Source organism: Balearica regulorum, chromosome W (assembly GCF_011004875.1).
Source record: "Balearica regulorum gibbericeps isolate bBalReg1 chromosome W, bBalReg1.pri, whole genome shotgun sequence".
Classification (NCBI taxonomy): Eukaryota; Metazoa; Chordata; class Aves; order Gruiformes; family Gruidae; genus Balearica; species Balearica regulorum.
Window position 1 is genome coordinate 11,526,351 of NC_046219.1, and position 20,070 is coordinate 11,546,420.

Consider the following 20,070-nt stretch of genomic DNA (forward strand, 5'->3'; position numbering starts at 1 on the left):
CCCCCCATCACACCAGAAATAGATATTGGTTCCACCCCTTCATACCTCGATGGCATTAGGGTACACTGTGCACCCGTGTCCACTAGGGCCTTGTACTCTTGTGGGTTCGATGTGCCAGGCCATCGGATCCAGACAGTCCAATAAACCCTGTTGTCCCTTTCCTCCACCTGGCTGGAGGCAGGGCCCCTCTAATCCTGCTCATCATAGTCACTACTCACCTCTTGCAGAAAGGACTTAGAAGTCCCTTCAAGAGGATCAGAAGTGCGATCTGGCCTTTCACTTGGTCTGGGGGGCTGCCCGGTGGAAACTGGAGCAGCATTCTTTCTGGAAGAGTCCCTTTTTACAGCTGTCTTGCCTTGTAGCTCATGTACGCGTGCCCGCAGGGTTGAGGTGGGCTTCCCATCCCATTTCCTCATGTCTTCTCCCTTGTCACACAGGTAAAACCACAGGCTACCTCGTGGTGTGTATGCTCTATATCCCCTCTCTGGAGCAGAAAAACGCTTACTCCTAACAGCTGAAATGCGGGTCTGTACAGGTGGGGAGTAAGATATATCCTCTTTGAGTTGCCCGACGTCCTGGGACAGTTTCTCCACAGACAAGATGAGGGAGGAACACCGTGGGTGCCTCTTCACTCTTCCAGTCGATTACTGCCAGTGAGTTGGCGTACGATGATGGTGCACTTCGCACAAATTTTCGCCACATGGGTCGGGTACAGTGGACTTCATCGGGGTCTGTGGGCAACTGTGCGTTGTCCGGATCATAATAAACCATCTCCCGCACAGCTAATTCCCTCAGATATTGAATACCTCTCTCCATAGTGGTCCACTTGCCTGGCCGACATACGACATCTTCGCTGAAGGGATACCTTTCCCTCACACTTGACAGGAGTCGCCTCCAGAGGCTAAGGGCCTGTGCCTTCTTCCCAATTGCTTTGTCAATGCCCCCTTCCCTAGACAAGGATCCTAGCTGCTTGGCCTCCCTGCCCTCCAGTTCCAGGCTACTGGCCCCGTTATCCCAGCAGCAGAGCAGCCAGGTAATAATATGCTCCCCTGGAAGGCGGCTGAAATCTTTCCGCATATCTCGGAACTCACTCAGGGACAGGGATCGAGTGATCACTTCTGGTTCTGGCTCTTCTTCTTGTTCTCGTGATGGCCCCGGTTCATCATCATCTTTCACTAAGCGAACCGATTTCCTTGTGTATTTCTTTTTGTGTATAGGGGCAACTGATACTGGTGTGGGTTGATCTTTTGGCTCGACTACAGTGCCTGTTGCAGGGGCCTGGGCAGCTGCAGTGCCTGTGGGTCCGCTCTCTCCCTCTGGATGGTGCTGTCTACTATGAAGCAGTGTTTGATAGATAGTGGCCAGGGCCCAGCACAGCGCAGTAAGTTGTGTCTCTTTCGAATCCCCACAGCATTTTCCTTTCAAATATTCTACCATTTTATCAGGGTCTTGCAGTTGTTCGGGAGTGAAGCTCCAAACCATTGGGGGTGAAAAGGTCTCTAGATACCCACCCATACTCTCCCACATGCCATGCCAGCCCTGACCATTCAGCCTTGGGGAAGATCCCTGGGTGGTACTCTTGAAAAGATTTTTGCTAACCCTGAACAGGAGTGGGAAAGCATTCAGGAGACCTAGCAATAGGAATATACTGGCCTGAACATTCCAAGGGTATTCAAAATACTCAAAAATTGTTGTAACCAACCAAAAGGGAAAAGGGGAGGTGAAAGAGTGGGAGAAGGTATCCCCCCCCCCCCGTCTTCCCCATAGATTGGGTCCAATTATTAATCAATTCTGAAAGATATTGACCGAGGTACGGGCCTGACCGAAATGCTACATACACATACCAGCTCAGACTCATGACCGTCGATGATATCTTATCATAAGTCATTATCACACAATACAACAACATGAGAACACAAGCCCCTCTCCCAGAGGTGATAAACAGCGCTGCAGGGATTGCATAGAGTAAACACGGGTTTACAAACCAGAGCCATGTGACCAAACAGATCATCATTATGACCAGTGACTGTTTCAATAACATTATAAATGCTTATAACAACTTTGTTTTAACACACTTGGGTCAGACTTGTCTTTATCACAACCCCTCGAGCCCCACGTTGGGCGCCAAAAAGGACTGACGTGGTTTAGCCCCAGCCGGTAGCTAAGTGCCACGTGCTGCTCGCTCACTCCTCCCCCGGCGGGATGTGGAGGAGAACGGAAAAAACAACTGTAAAGCCTCGAGGGTTGGGATAAGGGCAGTTTACTGGGACAGCAAGGGAGAGGGAAACAATCAACAACAGTGCTGATAACAGATATTCACAATGGGTGATAACAGAGAACAGAGAACGATTTACCGACCCAAGGACCGACTGACCAACACGCCGAACCCGCCCCTGCCCGACTAGCCCCCTTTTATGGTGAGCATGATGTCACATGATCTGGAATAGCCCCCGGCCAGCTTGGCTCACCTGTCCTGGCTCCTTGGGAAATTAACTCTATCCTTGCCAGAACCAGGACATTTTGATATCTAAGAAATAAAGCAATTATCCTTTTATTTTAAAAATCACTGAGCTTTCTAACCTAAATGAATTTAGATGTCTTTTTAAAATTACGGTATAGGTATATTAATATAACTTTGTCATATATACATATGCAACCTAAATATGCAATAACCAGACTAAAAATATTCTCTCATGGAGGATATTAAAACAATCAATTCCATAAAATTAACAAAAGCAATGTTTAACATTTCAGGTTAGGTTTTTTTATGTTCATATGACATTGATACATAGGTAATTTACACAAACTGAGCAGGGAACAGGAACTCCTTTTAAAACTATGTTGTAATTTCATTTTACAACATGACCTACTATTTATTTTATGTGTTGCTATTGTTATCAATAAGTATATTGTTAAGCAAAAATACCCAGTGATAGACCAGGACCTCACTGTCCTATGCATTGTAGACAGGGAACAAAGAGATGATCCTGAGAAGACTCTACTAGTCAGTTCAAAGCTCTGAGATGAATGTACAAGTAAGTTCATATGAAAATCAAATGTCCAAATCAATATTGCTTAATTCATCACAGTCAGTGATGCAAATTAAAAGAACTGTAAAGAAACACAGGAACAGAAGAGTAGTAGAGGCCATTATGTTTAGCTGTGATCAGTCTCTGATGCACCAAAATAAGAGCATTAACAGAAAAATAATCCAAAAGCCAACTGTCTATTTTCATTACTTTCTCATACTCTCCTTTTTCCAACTTTTTTTTATAAGTTAAGTACAACTTTCTGGTTGTTGTGTCATGAAAGCATGGATATATATAATGCACCAAATATCTAGCTACTTATTACGTACTTACTACTTAATATCTTAAAGAATACAGAATCACAGAATGATTGAGGTTGGAAGGGACCTCTGTAGGTCATCTTGTCCTAGGGCCACCTAGAGTCAATTGCCCAGGACCATGTTTAGATGTTTTTTGAATATCTCTAAGGAGGGAGACTCCACTACCTCCCTGGGCAAACTAGTTGAGTGCTCAGTCACCTTCACAGAAAAAAAGTGTTTCCTGATGTTCAGATGGAACCTACTGTGTTTCAGTTTGTGCCCATTGCCTCTGGTCCAGTCATAGGGCACCACTGAAAAGTGTCTGGCTCTGTTCTCTTTGCACCCTCCCTTCAGGTATTTATATACATTAAGATGATCCCCCCTGAGCCCTGAGTGCCTGATATGACCCTCTGGCCTATCAGTCACTCCTCCCAGTTTTGTACCATCAGAAACTTGCTGAGGGTACACTCTGCCCCATCATCCAGATAATTAATGAAGATGTTAAACAGGACTGGACCCAGTATTGTCCCCTGGGGTGCACCACTAGTCAGTGGCCTCCAACTAGACTTTGTGCTGCTGATCACCACCTTCTGAGCTGGGCCATTCAACCAGTTTTCAACTCACCTCCCTCAGAAGCCTGAACTCCACCATCACATGGTCACTTCAGCCAAGGCTACCTTAGATCTTCACATCCCCAACGAGCTCCTGCTTGTTGGTGAGTAGGAGATCCAACAGAGCACCTCTCCTTGTTGGCTCCTCTATCACTTCCGATTCTCTCTATACCTTCTAATTCACATAATTTCATGCATTCTCTAGCTTTATGCAGATAAAAAAACCAGATGAAAAGACAGATGCAAAAAGTGCATATTAAGTTTTATTATGTTTTACAGAATATTTTTCATACAAATATGTTGTTGTCTTTGGGAGAACAATTAAAAACTTGCTTTTTTTTTTTCCCCTGAAGGACATAGGATAAATATTCAGTACTATTTTTTCAAGTTCATGACAAGGGAATTTATTTTTTTTTTTTTTCCCCTGGAAAGACAAATGATTAATGATTATTATTTCCATTTTCATTTACCCCCTGGCCATTGACAGCTTCACTGCCAGATGTACTGTAGTCAATATTGTAACAATATGAGCAAATTTTCTTTTGTAAACAATTTAACTTGTAACTTATCTAGTATTTTTAAGTTATTAACCAATTACTATGATAGTGCTTCATTATTTTTTGCCTACTACAAATCAGAGAATGAAATATTAAGAGATACTACATTAATTCTCCACTAAAAAACTTCTCATTTTCTTTAAGATAGAACATAAAACTACTCATAATTCTGAACAAAAAAATCAAAAAGAACTACCAATAAATTATTATTCCTTCTGTAGAGCCCTTGAATGTTCAGCTGTACACAAAAGAACCATATCAGATTTGGACTGAACAGCTATGGTCTATTTAGAATGATTTGAAGATCTTGCCCCAAAAGGCAGATTCATCACATTCATCCAAACAAGCCTTTTGAAAAATCTAGCTCACAAGACTTAATTAATCCTTAGTATAGTTTTCCTGCTATATATATAGATCTACAGTGTTTAATTTCTGTTCTGTAACAGAAAGGCACTCACACTGCAGTAATAGCCTTAAAAGTGCATTTGTAAAAGGTATTCTTTATAACTACTCAGTTTTTATTAAATTGCAGCTCCTTACAGTTTGACTTGGATTCTGAAATTGTACTTCTGTTTACTTCATCTTGTACATAATTATGAGTGATAAAAATATATAGTGACTATAATAATAATTCTATTAATATCCAAGTTATAGATCTGGTCTAGTGGACGGTGTCCCTGCCCATGGCAGGGGGGGTTGGAACTAGATGATCTTTAAGGTCCCTTCCAACCCAAACCATTCTATGAGTCTATGATCTGTTATCAGAAGAAAAAGAATAACATTTCGTCTTATTTAAAAGGTTTGAGTCAGTTTACTTCGAAGTATCAAAGCTGTTCACTAAAATGGTATACACTGGGAATCCATCTGCCTAAAAGGTAATTCTTCTCTCCCCATGTAGTAATCCTACCCCCAAAACAACCTTACTGTAAGCAGAGCTTCCCTATATCTGAAGTAAGATTATACTTTGCTTTACTGTATCCCAGTGTCCAATCTGGGGTTTTCATTCTACTTAGCTGATATAGTGAAATTCTATTACAGAACTAAAAACTATATATTAGTTTGAAAATAAACTGCTAAGTATAACAGAAAGATTTTTAAGGAAACCTTTGCTATCAATGAATAAAAAGATTTCAAAGTCTTGTGCAAAGATAGCATTTCAGTCCTATGTCTTAGCTCTTCTTCCCTTGGATTATTTATAACACAATTTCCAGTGAAGGATTTCTCTAAAGTATGGTTATAAAGAAAAGCTATTTTAAAATAAACCTTAATTATTTATTGCAAGTTATTAAAAATTGCTATTACACAAAGGTATCAACAGAATGTTCTTTTTTTTTTCATAAAATAAGGAAAAGTGCAAAAATAACTTGTGTTTTAAATATGGAAATACACTAAACTATCAAATTATTGTCTATTCTGTTTTAGAACTGAACAGAACTATACTTAAAAGCTGAATACTTGTCTTTTCTATTTCTTTATGAAAATACAAGAAAGAGTAATATTTCAAATGTTTTCAGACAATTTTCTACTGAAATAAGAGCATTTATTTCAGCTTAATTCCAAGCACTCTGCTATTTAATAATGTATATCTATGTACAGAACCAAAATACCAAATGCTATCTCGCTGACTCGTTACACTTTTGATAAATCATTTAATTAAGCCAATTATTAAATTAATTTTATTTTTCAAAGATTTTAAGATTTCTATGCTGTTGTATTCCAGTTTTGATACCACTGCACTCCACATAATAGTCAAGTGCTTTACCATTTTAAAAATATAGATATTAATAATGGTAAGATTAAAGTTTCTCTACAGTTCTCTCTTTTCTCCAAGTCATGAAACACAAAAGAGAAAATATGCTATGAATAATTATGTGAAAAAAAGTATGTCGAAAGGCTGAATTTTGAATATGAAATGGAAATTAGAGAGGTTTGAGGTTATCCTTAGGTCTCCTAGGAGTGATTCAGCAGTCTTGACAATATCTGCATACCTTCAGAAAAAAAATCACAGCCAACCTCAGTAATTCCTTCTCTATCCAAATTGGATTTTTGTCTCTATAGGTAGTAGGCTGAAAATGAAAGCATAGAGATAGAAACCCAAATGCTATTTCAGAAGGAGTTGAACTGCAGAATTCACATCATGATGAAACTACTCCTCTGCTCAAAAAAGAGTACATTCAGGTGTTCTTGTTTGGACCTTCATATCTTGATATTTATTACTCTTTAATAACTGCTACTAAAATACAAACTACAGATGTATCTTTGTCTTTTTTAACACCATGTTGTAAATATTGCTCTGTCCAAAAAACCAAAAATGTGTGACTTCACATATATTTTAATACTGACACCAAATTTTCATAGATAGAATATGTTGAAGAAGCCATTTGTTTTTTTGAACAGTAGCTCTATTCTTGATAGAGTTAGTGGTATGTAATACAATACATACTTTAAAGTCTCAAGCATGAACTTTGCAACTTTAAAATCAGTGATATTTCTCACATGTATGGGTGTTGAACCCTACCTTTGGATAAATGCAAATTTTGAGGACAGAGTTAACATCTCTAAGTGTTAAATCAGAATTAAGTACTGACCACCTAAAATTTTTATGTTAACAGCTGTTTGTTATAAAGTAATTATCTTGGATAGTCTAACAATAACAGGAGTCCTGCATGCTACCACATAGGATATCAATATTCAAAAGAGGATATTAGCATTCAGAAGAGAGATAACAGTCCCATACTCAAAGGACAGCTTATACATAGCTGTATAAGGCTTTTTAGATGTTCTTCTAAGGGGTTCAGTATTTGAAATATTCTGCCTCTGAAATATTCTCAAGCACTTTCCATCTGGAATGACGGTCTGGTATATCACAGATATACTTTTTATATTTAGGATATTAAAAAAACCCAAACCATCTATACACCCACAAAGGAGCTCAGAAAGACAATGTCAGGAGGGGGACCCCAAATAATACCCTGCCGGCTCCTTCCAGGCTCATCACAGGGGCCATCAGCCCATCAAAGGCCCATCTGCACAAGCCCAGAGGAGCACAGGGGCACAGTGGCAGGTGAGAACACAAATCAAGGACTCCCAAGGAATGAACACCTTGTGATTATGCTATTACCCATAGTATAGCTTATTGGCCTTGGAATGAGGTGAACCTTCCATTATTCCCATCTGTTCCCTAAGCAAGCTCTCCACTGTTGTCACAAAAGCCGTCTGCATACAAACTGTTGGTGTCCAAGTCATTGTAGACAGCTGCAGAAACATCAGCCCCATTGTCCAGGTGTGAAACTCATCAAGATGAGTCATTCAGAAGCATGACCTTTCAGACTAAGTGGAGTTGCTGCATAGGGGTGGGACACATTATGGCATGCAGGGGAAAAGCAATTCTGGATCGCACAGGACATTATGGGATGTTTAGGGGAGGAACAAAAGACAGGAAAAGGGAGGGGTTTAGGTGATATGGGAAAGAACAAGTGTGGGAAAATAGGACTGTTCATGGGTAAATAGTCTGCTGGTCAGTACGCTTGTCTGGCTATGCCCTATGCCTGATCAGTGCAGTTTGTCCTACCTTCTTATTAAATTCCTTTCTAACTTTTTCCTGGGTGAGGGCGCTCTGTTCTGTGTGCATATTTGTGCATGGGTGTGTGAGTGCCAGCAACTGGGTCACACCCATGGGTCAGACACCCATATGTCCATGGTGCCAGCAACTGGAGCGAGTGCAAGTGACTGTGTGATGGCTAGCAAAGATCAAACTGGATAAGATGGTGAATAGGTGAAGTGGCCTGGGAGCAAGGGGGTGAGTGGTACTCTAAGGTCCAGCTCTGGGTGTCATAGTACCTGTGTACCTCTAGGAGTGAGAGCACAGAGGGGTTGGTTATCGGGGCCTGTAAAGTTCCGGCCAGCCTGTGTGTGTATGTGATGGTATGTACCAGCAACTGAAGCAGGGCTGTGGCCTCAGGAGCTCATATGTATAGGTGCCAGAAACTGGGGAGACTGAGTGTCTGAGCCCAGCTGCTGGAGGGATCCATTTTGCATATACATGTATATATATTCTGTGGACTTCCATCCTGCCCAGCCAGAGAGGGGAGCATGGGTGCTCTGAGTGTCTGTGATCTGTGTGGCCAGCCATGTATATATAGAATCATAGAATCATAGAACAGTTTGGGTTGGAAGAGACCTTAAAGATCATCTAGTTCCAACTCCCCTGCCATGGGCAGGGACACCCTCCACTAGACCACGTTGCCCAAAGCCTCATCCAACCTGGCCTTAAACACTTCCAGGGAGGGGGCCTCCACAACCTCTCTGGGCAACCTGTTCCAGTGCCTCACCACCCTCACAGTGAATAATTTTTTTTCCTTATATCAATATAAATCTACCCTCTTTTAGTTTAAACCCATTACCACTTGTCCTGTCACTACTTGCCCTTGTAAACAGTCCCTCACCATCTTTCCTGTAAGCCAACTTCAGGTACTGGAAGGCTGCAATAAGGTGTCCCCGGAGCCTTCTCTTCTCCAGGCTGAACAACCCCGACTTTCTCAGCCTGTCCTCATAGGAGAGGTGCTCCGGCCCTCTGATGATCTTCGTGGCCCTCCTCTGGACTCCCTCCAACAGCTCCATGTCTCTCCTGTACTGGGGCCCCTAGAGCTGGATGCAGTACTCCAGGTGGGGTCTCACGAGAGCTGAGTAGAGGGGCAGGATCACCTCCCTTGATCTGCTGGTCACACTTCTTGTGATGCAGCCTAGCATACAGTTGGCATTCTGGGCTGCAAGCCAGCCTGTAGTTGTGCTTGGGATTGCACTGACCCACGTGCAGGACCTTGCACTTGGCCTTGTTGAACTTCATGCAGTTTACATGGGCCCACCTCTCCAGACTGTCAAGGTCCCTCTGGATGGCATCCCTTCCCTCCAGCATGTTGACCACACCACACAGCTTGGTGTCATCGGCAAACTTGCTGAGGGTGCACCCGATCCGACTGTCCATGTCGCCGACAAAGATGTTGAACAGTGCCAGTCCCAGTACTGACCCCTGAGGAATGCCACTCGTCACTGATCGCCATGTGGTTTATTAGAAATCCTAACATAATTTTTAACTTTTTTTCCACCCTGTTTTGGAACAGTCATTATTTCTTTCTTTTTTTTTTTACCTTTTAAGAATAATTTACCATTTTTTATTTTACTCTGTGTCCTGGTTTTGGCAGGGATAGAGTTAATTTTCTTTCTAGCAGCTGGTATAGTGCTGTATTTTGGATTTAGGATGAGAATAATGTTGATAACACACTGATGGTTTTAGTTGTTGCCAAGCAGTAAAGGACTTTTCAGCTTCTCATACTGCCCTGCCAACGAGAAGATGGGAGGGCACCCAAGAAGCTGGGAGGGGACACAGCCAGGACAGCTGACTCAAACTGACCAAAGGGATATTTTATACCCTACAACGTGATGTTCTGTATATAACCATGGGGTGGGCCAGGTGGCAGGGCAGCTCAGGATCTTGCAGAGCATTGACTTCAGGTGGTGAGAAATTGAGGTGTTCATAACCTGTTTTGTATTTTTTTTTATTATTATTATTATCATCATCTTCTTTTTTTGTTTGTTTTGTCCTATTAAATTGTCTTTATCTCAACCCAAGAGGTTTTTTTCCTTTTCTATTTTCAATTCTTTCCCCCATCCCACTGGGAGGGAGGAGTGAATGCACGGCTGTGTGATTGTTTTAACTGCCTGCCAGGTTAAACCACAATACTCTGTTCTGGTTTAATGTGGTTTTTTTAAGTGTGGAAAACACAGTGAACTCTTCTGGGGCAGATTGCCATATCCCTATAGGAACACTGTACCATGAGAAGTCACTCTCTCCTCTTACATTGTTTCATAACAAGGATAGTGTGGCAGAGGTCTCAATTGAGAAGGACATCTAAGACCCATTTTCCATTGTTCATTAAGGCACTCTGACATGCATTAATGCCTGATATAATTTAGATTAAATAATATGAGCAAATGTGGAACTTCTGGTGGGAGCCTTCAGAAAACCACTCATATATCAAAGGAGGTGCTACTTGGTTCTTTTTTTGAGATCTCTCCACTTACAGGATTTTGAATAACTGACTGACTTCATACTATTGACATATGTTGGCCCAATGATTTATTTTAGTCTGTTCAAATGCTTTATTCTGTAACATCAACTCTGCTGGACATATTGCAGTGCTTCACACATGACCACTAAAGACAGACACATCTAAGGTAGCACAGGGACAATAAGGCATTAGTATGCAAGGAGGGATGATATTGTAATCAGGTTCATAATTATTAATGCCCTTTTAATGGGCATTATTAGCTTGAGGCTGCAGTACAGAGTATTTTGGACATTTTAGGTTGTTCATGCTTTTAACATCATCAGTTTTCTCCATCAGTGATGTTACTGTTGTCATTCTCTAGCTAGAAAACCTGTACATCTGGAAGATGTACATCTGTTCATTATTTTATATGACATTATGATCTGATGCTCAGTTTAACCAAATCCATTTTTTGCCTAAAAAACATCCCCAGAACTTTCTTGTCTGTTCTCCTTTGGAAATATAGATATTTTGAGAGTAATTAGTGGGCAGACACAGATGCCATGCAAAAGAAAAGAAGGATAACAAAATTACATTATTCTTCAGCAGTTATTTCTGTACATTCACACCACTTGCTTATTTTCCCCCCTGGGAGTCCAAGATAGTGCCACAGACCTGGAAGAAGGATCTGAGATGTTCCATGCATCTAAGCAGCCTCATACTCCAATCCCATGAACTTCTGGCAGTATTCAAGGAATGGCCATTACTAGCAGATAATCATCTTTATTTGCTGAAGCTTTATAGAATAACTTGATAGGTTTATGTTAGTCCTTCACAAATACATATGATTCAAATGTGGTTGCTACTTCAAATTCTTGTGACTGACATTTTTTGTCAATTGCGATTAATATTTTAACATTGATCCTACAGACCAGATCTTTGCATAAATAAGAATGGTCTTTATTACAGGGCTTTCTAGGGAATCAAAAGTCTCGTACTCGGTTCTGAAGCAAATACTTATTACAATCTTCATGCTTTAATAGCACATTCTAGACTTTTGTTTAAGAAGAACATACAGCTTAGATGCTAAATGTGTTACTGGTAGTTGTTCAAAAAATTGATTCTAAAGCCGTTTAGGCCACTGAAAAATCTTTGGGAATTAACTGAATATTTCCTTTTTGCTTGTTTTAAAAAGGTCAGTCCATCTTTGTGCCAGTTTTCAAATCTTTCCAGCATTATTCTTTAATTTCCTAGTGTGCCAAATACCTGGAAATATAATTTACAGATCTGCATCTTTTTGATAGCAAGCGTGAGAGTACATGGAGTAATAAATTAATAAATATGTCATACATATTCTGTAGGGCTGTGGTGGGTTGACCCTGGCTGGGGGCCAGGTGCCCACCAGAGCCGCTCTATCACTCCCCTTCCTTCACTAGACAGGGGAGAAAAAGTATAACGAAAAGCTTATGGGTCGAGATAAGGACAGGGAGAGATCACTCACTAATTATCGTCATGAGCAAAACAGACTGAACTTAGAGAGGGAATTCATCTTATTTATTACTAAGCAAAACAGAGTAGAGGAATGAGAAATAAAACCAAATCTTAAAACACTTTCCCCCACACCCCTCCCATCTTCCCGGACTCAACTCCACTCCCGGCTTCAACCTCCGCCCCCTCCTCAGCAGCAGAGGGGGACGGGGAATGGGGGTTACGGTCAGTTCATCACACGGTGTTTCTGCCGCTTCTTCATCCTCAGGGGGAGGACTCCTCTCATCATTTCCCTGCTCCAACATGGAGTCCCTCTCACAGGAGACAGTCCTTCACAAACATCTCCAACGTGAGTCTCTCCCACGGACTACAGTCCTTCACGAACTGCTCCAGCATGGGTCTCTCCCACGGGGAGCAGACCTTCAGGAGCAAACTGCTCCAGCGTGGGTCCCCCACGGGGTCACAAGTCCTGCCAGCAAACCTGCTCTGGTGTGGGCTCCTCTCTCCATGGGTCCACAGGTCCTGCCAGGAGCTTGCTCCAGCATGGGCTTCCCATGGGCCACAGCCTCCTTCAGGTGCCTCCACCTGCTCCAGTGTGGGGTCCTCCATGGGCTGCAGGTGGAATCTCTACACCCCCTCATTCTTCCTCCATGGGCTGCAGGGGGACAGCCTGCTTCACCATGGTCTTCACCATGGGCTGCAGGGGAATCTTGCTCCGGCGCCTGGAGCACCTCCTCCCCCTCCTTCTTCACTGCCCTTGGTGTCTGCAGAGTTTCTTACATCTTCTCACTCCTCTCTCCGCCTGCAAAAGCTCCCTCTCTATCTGTTTTTCTCCTTCTTAAATATGTTATCACAGAGGCGCTGATTGGCTTGGCTTTGGCCAGCAGCGGGTCCGTCTTGGAGCCGGCTGGCATTGGCTCTATCAGACACAGGGGAAGCTTCTAGCAGCTTCTCACAGAAGCCACCCCTGTAGCCCCCCCCCCCACCAAAACCTTGCCATGCAAACCCAACACAAGGGCAAATATTAGCAGATCATTAGTGAACTGCAAGTGCCTCACTTTGCATTGTGTACGCATGAGTACTTTTACAACAGACTGTAAGTCTTTATAGGTGACTCAGTCTTGTGCCCTAACAGAAACATATTGCAGGAAGAAAGACTGCTGGAAATTAAAAGTGACTGAGGTTCCAATATATGACAACAATAATGGTTTGACTTTCCTTTTTGTGATGATCTGCTGCTTTTAAATTGCCAGAAGCAATATTCTTTACTTGCTTCTTCCATCTGAAGGATTTGCAAAGGTAACCAATTTCATTCTTTGATTCACTTAGAAATAACTTTTTTTTTTCCTTTCCAAAAATGTAACCTGAATTCTTCTAATTTATCATGGTGGTTATTTTGAGGGTTGGTAAAATCATGAGTATTACTAGTAGTATTGTGAGAATTCCTTCTTGTACTATTTGTAACAGAATCATGTTTTGAAGCTTGATATAATTCTGAAAGAATATTACAGTCTGCTGAAATTATCTTTAAAGTGCTTGGAAATTGCTCATAAAATGCATAAATTAATTTCCTTATGCTACATATGTATTTGTATGCATGTCTGGGAATGTTTATACACATAATACAAAAAAAAAAAGTGTGCAAGTTATATTCTTGCTTGTGTATATATAGACACACTAAGATATTTTTTTTTTAAAAAATCTAGTCAGGTCAATCTAATCAATACATATTTGTATGTCCATACAATCTCTAGCATCCTTCCCCTCAACATACACTTGTCATCTTTAACAAATCATTCTGCTTGTATAAAATAAGACCAAACACTATAGAGTTTTAATTTACCTTTAGATGAAACAATGACATTATGACATATCTGGAGAATTACTTTCTACATTTTGGTCATGGCAGGTTTTTCTTTTTAATTTTATTTTGGGGGTTTTTTTATGCCTACCATGCAATGACAAAGGTTTATTTTCCCTTTGTTCTTTTCAGAGTGCTGCAGCAGCTCCCAGTCCAGTGCTAGGAAACATTCCCTCAGGAGATGGCATGCCAGTAGGTCCTGTACCACCGGGTTTTTTTCAGGTATTCAGAAAAATTATGATTACAGGAACTTTAGCATAGAAAATCCTCCATAACACTGTTTAAAAGTTTGTAGAAAAGGTCCTCTTCTAAACTATATGTCATTATACAGTACAATACTCAAGAGGGGTTTTTTTAACAAAAGGAAATAGATGGAAAGGAAGGGATCTATAACCAACAAATATTCAATTTGTGAAATAGTACAACACAACCTATTTCAAAATTTCAGGAATAAGAAATGGTGCCAGTTGATGATTGGAGCTTGAAAATGCTTGAATATAATTTTATAACAATTTCTTATGATAAAATATTAGAATTGAATATTGGAAATAAGAACTTTGTTGGTCATGCCACAAGCCAGACATTTAAGATGTTCAAATTTCAATGAAAGTTAGACCTAGACAATTAAGACTAGCCTACTGAGCATCTATTTGCATTGAAGATCTCAACCCCAATGCCTAAAAACAAGCCAAGGAATCAGAGCATATGTTCCCTCTCATGAGTTTTGTCATAAATGAAATCAAATAACCATTTACCACTTTGGATACTAGCAGTACAGAATACTAGGATGGAAAAAAATGCAACTTATAGTGCAAGGCCAAACTACAATCGTAGTCAAAGATTGGATTCTTGTATGAATGAGCTTGCACCTCCTGGTCACCAAAGCTCAGTTCTTTTTCTCCTCACTGGCAAACTCTTTCTGTGCAGCAGTAGGAGCAAATGCCGCTCTGGAACTGAAACAGTCCTTTAAGATGTGGCACAAAAGAGATTTCCACTTCACATAGTTGAGCTCATGATGTGAAAGGAACAATTCAGATTTCCAGGACCATGATGTGGGGAGAAGATCATGATAGGAAGCTTCTGTTCCAAAAAAAACAAGTTTTGAAATCCAGGTAGAGATACAGGGTAGCATCGTTTTCCTTCTTTCATGAGATACATAGACAAAAGAAGCTATTTAATCTGAAAAAAAAGAGATGTTTTACTCTCTTGCATCTTTACAACTCTTTATTTTCTTATCAAAATGGTGATTGTAAAAAATGGCAGGTTATCAGCAGTCTTTATTTCATGTTTTTCTTCTGTATGTAAGTGACAACAGATTATTTGCGTGGTGTTCCTTTTCCCACAGTCACAGGGGGATAGTGCTATGTTGCGGTATTGATATCTACCTAGAGAAATACAAAACCTGGCATGAGCATGTTGTTTCTTTGATTGACTCAGAATCTGAAGTGCGATTTTTAATTTTAATACATGAATGCAAAGATACTTGCAAGTACAAAATATCTTATAGTTGCCAGTCACAAAATCTTCAGGAGTTGGCAGAAGTGAGACCAATAGACAGGAAAATCTTGTGTTGTGAAAGGTTCCTCCATAGGGGAAACTCTTTCCTTTTCTGTTCCACTTAAGCTTCCATTCTCTTCCCCAAAAAGGCTCAGTATTAGCTTCATATCTCAGAAGAAAATGATTCTTTTTTGTCAGTATCTGAATGCAGTCTTATTTGAAGCCCCACAGACAGCCTGCTCTTTTCCCAAGGCCTGGGACTCAAAATAAACTGAGAAAAAACTATTTTCACTGCAACATTTTGTAACATTAATTAGAGCTATAATCAACTCAAAAATATAACACTGGGAAGATACATCACTGGGAAGATACATCAAAAGAATCCCAGCCACCCCAGCCAATAAGTCAGCCTCATCGGGGGCACAACTGAAATGCCTCTACGCGAACGCATGGAGCATGGGGAATAAACAAGAGGAGATGGAGACGTGTGTGCGCCTGCAAGGCTATGACCTTATTGGCATTACAGAGACGTGGTGGCACAGCTCCTATGACTGGAGTGTTGGGATGGAAGGGTACAGTCTCTTTAGGAAGGACAGGCAGGGCAGACAAGGAGGGGGTGTTGCCCTCTATGTCAATGACCAGCTGGAGGGCATGGAGCTCCACCTGGGGATGGATGAGGAGCCAACTGAGAGCCTATGGGTCAGGATTAAAGGGAGCGCGGGGGCAGGGGACATCATAGTGAGGGTCTGCTACAGGCCACCTGACCGGGGGGACCAAGCAGATGAAGCCCTCTATAGGCAGATAGAAGCAGCCTCATGCTCACAAGCCCTGGTCCTTATGGGGGACTTCAACCACCCTGACATCTGCTGGAGGGACAACGCAGCTGAGCGCAAGCAGTCCAGGAAGTTCCTGGAATGTGTTGATGATAACTTTCTCCTCCAAGTGATAAAGGAGCCCACAAGGAGAGGTGCCATGCTGGACCTTCTTCTCACCAACAAGGAGGGCCTGGTAGGGGATGTCAAGCTCAAGGGCAGCCTTGGCTGCAGTGACCGCAAAATGATGGAATTCAAGATCCTCAGGGCAGTGAAGGAGGGCACACAGCAAGCTCACTACCCTGGGCTTCAGGAGAGCAGACTTTGGCCTCTTTAGGGATCTGCTTGGTAGAATACCATGGGACAAAGCCCTGGAAGGAAGAGGGGCCCAAGACAGCTGGCTAATATTCAAGGGTCACCTCCTCCAAGCTCAGGAGCGATGCATCCCAACCAAGAGGAAGTCAAGCAAAACCACCAAGAGGCCCCCATGGATGAACAAGGAGCTCCTGGGCAAAATCAAACAAAAAAAGGAAGCCTACAGAGGGTAGAAGCAAGGGCAGGTAGCCTGGGAGGAATACAGAGAAACTGTCCGAGCAGCCAGGGATCAGGTTAGGAAAGCCAAAGCCCTGATAGAGATTAGTCTGGCCAGGGATGTCAAGGACAAGAAGACAAGCTTCTATAGGTATGTTAGTGATAAAAGGAGGATGAGGGAAAATGTGGGTCCCCTCTGGAATGAAACGGGTGACCTGGTCACCCTGGATATGGAGAAGGCTGAGGTACTCAATGACTTCTTTGCCTCAGTCTTCACTGGCAAGGGCTCTAGCCACACTGCCCAGGTCGCAGAAGGCAGGGACTGGGAGAATGCAGAACCGCCCACTGTAGGAGAAGATCAGGTTGGAGAATATCTAAGGAACCTGAAGGTGCACAAGTCCATGGGACCCGATGAGTTGCATCCACGGGTCTTGTGGGAACTGGCGGATGAAGTGGCCAGGCCACTCGCCATCATATTTGAGAAGTCCTGGCAGTCTGGCAAAGTTCCCACTGACTGGAAAAGGGGAAACATAACCCCCATTTTTAAGAAGGGAAAAAAGGAAGACCCAGGGAACTATAGACTGGTCAGTCTCACCTCTGTGCCTGGCAAGATCATGGAGCAGATCCTCCTGGAGACTATGCTCAGGCACATGGAAAATAAGGAGGTGATTGGTGACAGCCAACACGGCTTCACTAAGGACAAATTGTGCCTGACAAACTTGGTGGCCTTCTATGATGGGGTTACAGCGTTGGTGGATAAGGGAAGGGCAACTGACATCATCTACCTGGACTTGTGCAAGGCATTTGACACTGTCCCGCATGACATCCTTGTCTCTAAATTGGAGAGACATGGATTCGATGGATGGACCACTCGGTGGATAAGGAATTGGCTGGATGGTCACACTCAAAGAGTTGTGGTCAACGGCTCAATGTCCAAGTGGAGAACAGTGATGAGTGGTGTTCCTCAGGGGTTGGTCCTGGGACCGGCACTGTTCAACATCTTTGTCGGCGACATGGACAGTGGGATCGAGTGCACCCTCAGCAAGTTTGCCAATGACACCAAGCTGTGTGGTGTGGTCGACACGCTGGAGGGATGGGATGCCATCCAGAGGGACCTTGACAGGCTGGAGAGGTGGGCCCATGCGAACTGCATGAAGTTCAACAAGGCCAAGTGCAAGGTCCTGCACGTGGGTCGGCACAATCCCAAGCACGACTATAGGCTGGGTGAGGAATGGATTGAGAGCAGCCCTGAGGAGAAGGACTTGGGGGTACTGATTGATGAGAAGCTCAACATGAGCCGGCAGTGTGCGCTTGCAGCCCAGAAAGCCAACCGTGTCCTGGGCTGCATCAGAAGAGGTGTGACCAGCAGGTCGAGGGAGGTGATCCTGCCCCTCTACTTGGCTCTGGTGAGACCCCACCTGGAGTACTGCATCCAGCTCTGGGGGCCCCAGTACAAGAGAGACATGGAGCTGTTGGAGGGAGTCCAGAGGAGGGCTACAAAGATGATCAGAGGGCTGGAGCACCTCTCCTATGAGGACAGGCTGAGAGAGTTGGGATTGTTCAGCCTGGAGAAAAGGCGGCTCTGGGGAGATCTAATTGCAGCCTTCCAGTACCTGAAGGGGGCCTACAGGAAAGATGGTGAGGGACTGTTTATGAGGGAGTGTAGTGACAGGACAAGGGGTAATGGGTTTAAACTGAAGGAGGGTCGATTTAGATTAGATGTTAGAATAGAAATTCTTTACTGTGAGGGTGGTGAGGCACTGGCACAGGTTTCCCAGAGAGGTTGTGGAGGCCCCGTCCCTGGAAGTGTTCAAGGCCAGGTTGGATGGGGCTTTGGGCAACGTGGTCTAGTGGAGGGTGTCCCTGCCCATGGCAGGGGGAGTTGGAACTAGATGATCTTTAAGGTCCCTTCCAACCCAAACCATTCTATGATTCTATGATTCTACGATATGTCTGATGAATCTTCTGCAAGGCAGGTTTCAAGAACTGATCTATGCAGTCCAATTAGTTACCATTCATCTATTCTTAAAATTGCTGAGTCCTTGTCATCATGTATCTCTGCAACATGCAAGACCCAAAATGAGTCCTTTGTAGGAACCGCTATCTTCCAGCTCTACTTGGCTAACTCTGAATTGATAGATGACTTACTTACTTAAAATAGTTTCATTTTTCAATACTAGCTCTTATTTTTGCACTGGAACTTGCTTTCAGTGTGTGGTGCAAATTACTAATTAGGACACAAGCAAAATGGATCCTTTTGCTACAGCTGTTGCTTCTCATCAGACAATTCAGAGGATGGTGGAAATTAGGTAGGAACTATGCTGGGAACCATGAAACCTTACACGAGTTCCAGTTTCACTGGTGTTGTCAACACTGTTTTAGTCACAAATTCAAATCACAGTACCCTACAGGCTGCTATGAAGAAAATTAATTCCATCCCAGCCAGACCCAGTACACAGCTATAGCATGCTCAAATCAAAACTCAGGCCTTATGCTGAGTGCCAAAAGGACTATGGTGGGTTGACCCCAGCCAACAACCAAACACCCAGACAGCTTCTCACTCTATACTCTCTCCTGCGAGATGGGGAGAAAATAGAAGGGAGAAGACTCATGGATCAGGATAATGACAGTTTAATAGGGAAAGCAAAACCTGCACATGCAAGTGAAGGAAAAAGAGTAATTCATTTACTACTTCCCATTGGCAGGCAGATATTTAGCTACTTCCTGGAAAGCAGGGCCTCAGCATGCGTAATGGTTGCTTAGAAAACAAATGCTATAATCACAAACGTCCCCACTTCCTCCTCCTTTCCCTGACCTTTTATTGCTGAGCATGACATCATATGGTATGAAATATCCCTTTGGTCAGTCTGGGTCAGCTGTCCAGGTTGTGTTCCATCCCAGCTTCTTACATACCTGTTTTGCACCGGGAGGTACTGGCCCGTGATGATCCCAGCAAGAAAGGCACTCAGACTCTGTAAGGTAACATTTAAAATGCTATTTATTAGAGTTAACACTATAAGAAGAGAAAAGCATAGATAATCTTACTTCCCTTTAGATGCTGAGAACCCCAAGTGGTGTAGCATTGAACAGGACTCTGACCTGCATGCAGCATGCTGTGCAGACCCTGTCCATAGAGGCGACGCCCACATTTAGGTCATTCAAGATATTATAGGCTTTTCTTACAAGGAAACAATTCTATTCATCATTTCTGCTGGCAAACAGAAAGGATGCTCTCACAAGAACTTCTTACTGCACTGTTAGATAAAGGCAAGGCCATGCAAGAAGGAGCTGCCTGCAGGCTCCTCTGTTACAATGAGCCAGCTGAGTGTATCCTGCAG

At 42.8% G+C, this 20,070-nt stretch overlaps 1 protein-coding gene across 5 annotated transcripts in view; it reads left to right on the forward strand.

Moving 5' to 3' along the window:
• Positions 1–20,070, forward strand: part of LOC142599185 (single-stranded DNA-binding protein 2-like) — a 191,613-nt gene that overhangs the window by 125,990 nt on the left and 45,553 nt on the right. For 4 of the 5 annotated variants that reach the window (XM_075739069.1, XM_075739068.1, XM_075739066.1 and 1 more), the window contains exon 5: positions 14,025–14,114. The exons of the other annotated variant lie outside the window; for it this stretch is intronic. In XM_075739069.1, coding sequence (XP_075595184.1) covers positions 14,025–14,114 — 90 coding nt within the window. The remainder of the gene's footprint in view (positions 1–14,024; positions 14,115–20,070) is intronic. 5 annotated transcript variants of the gene reach the window in all.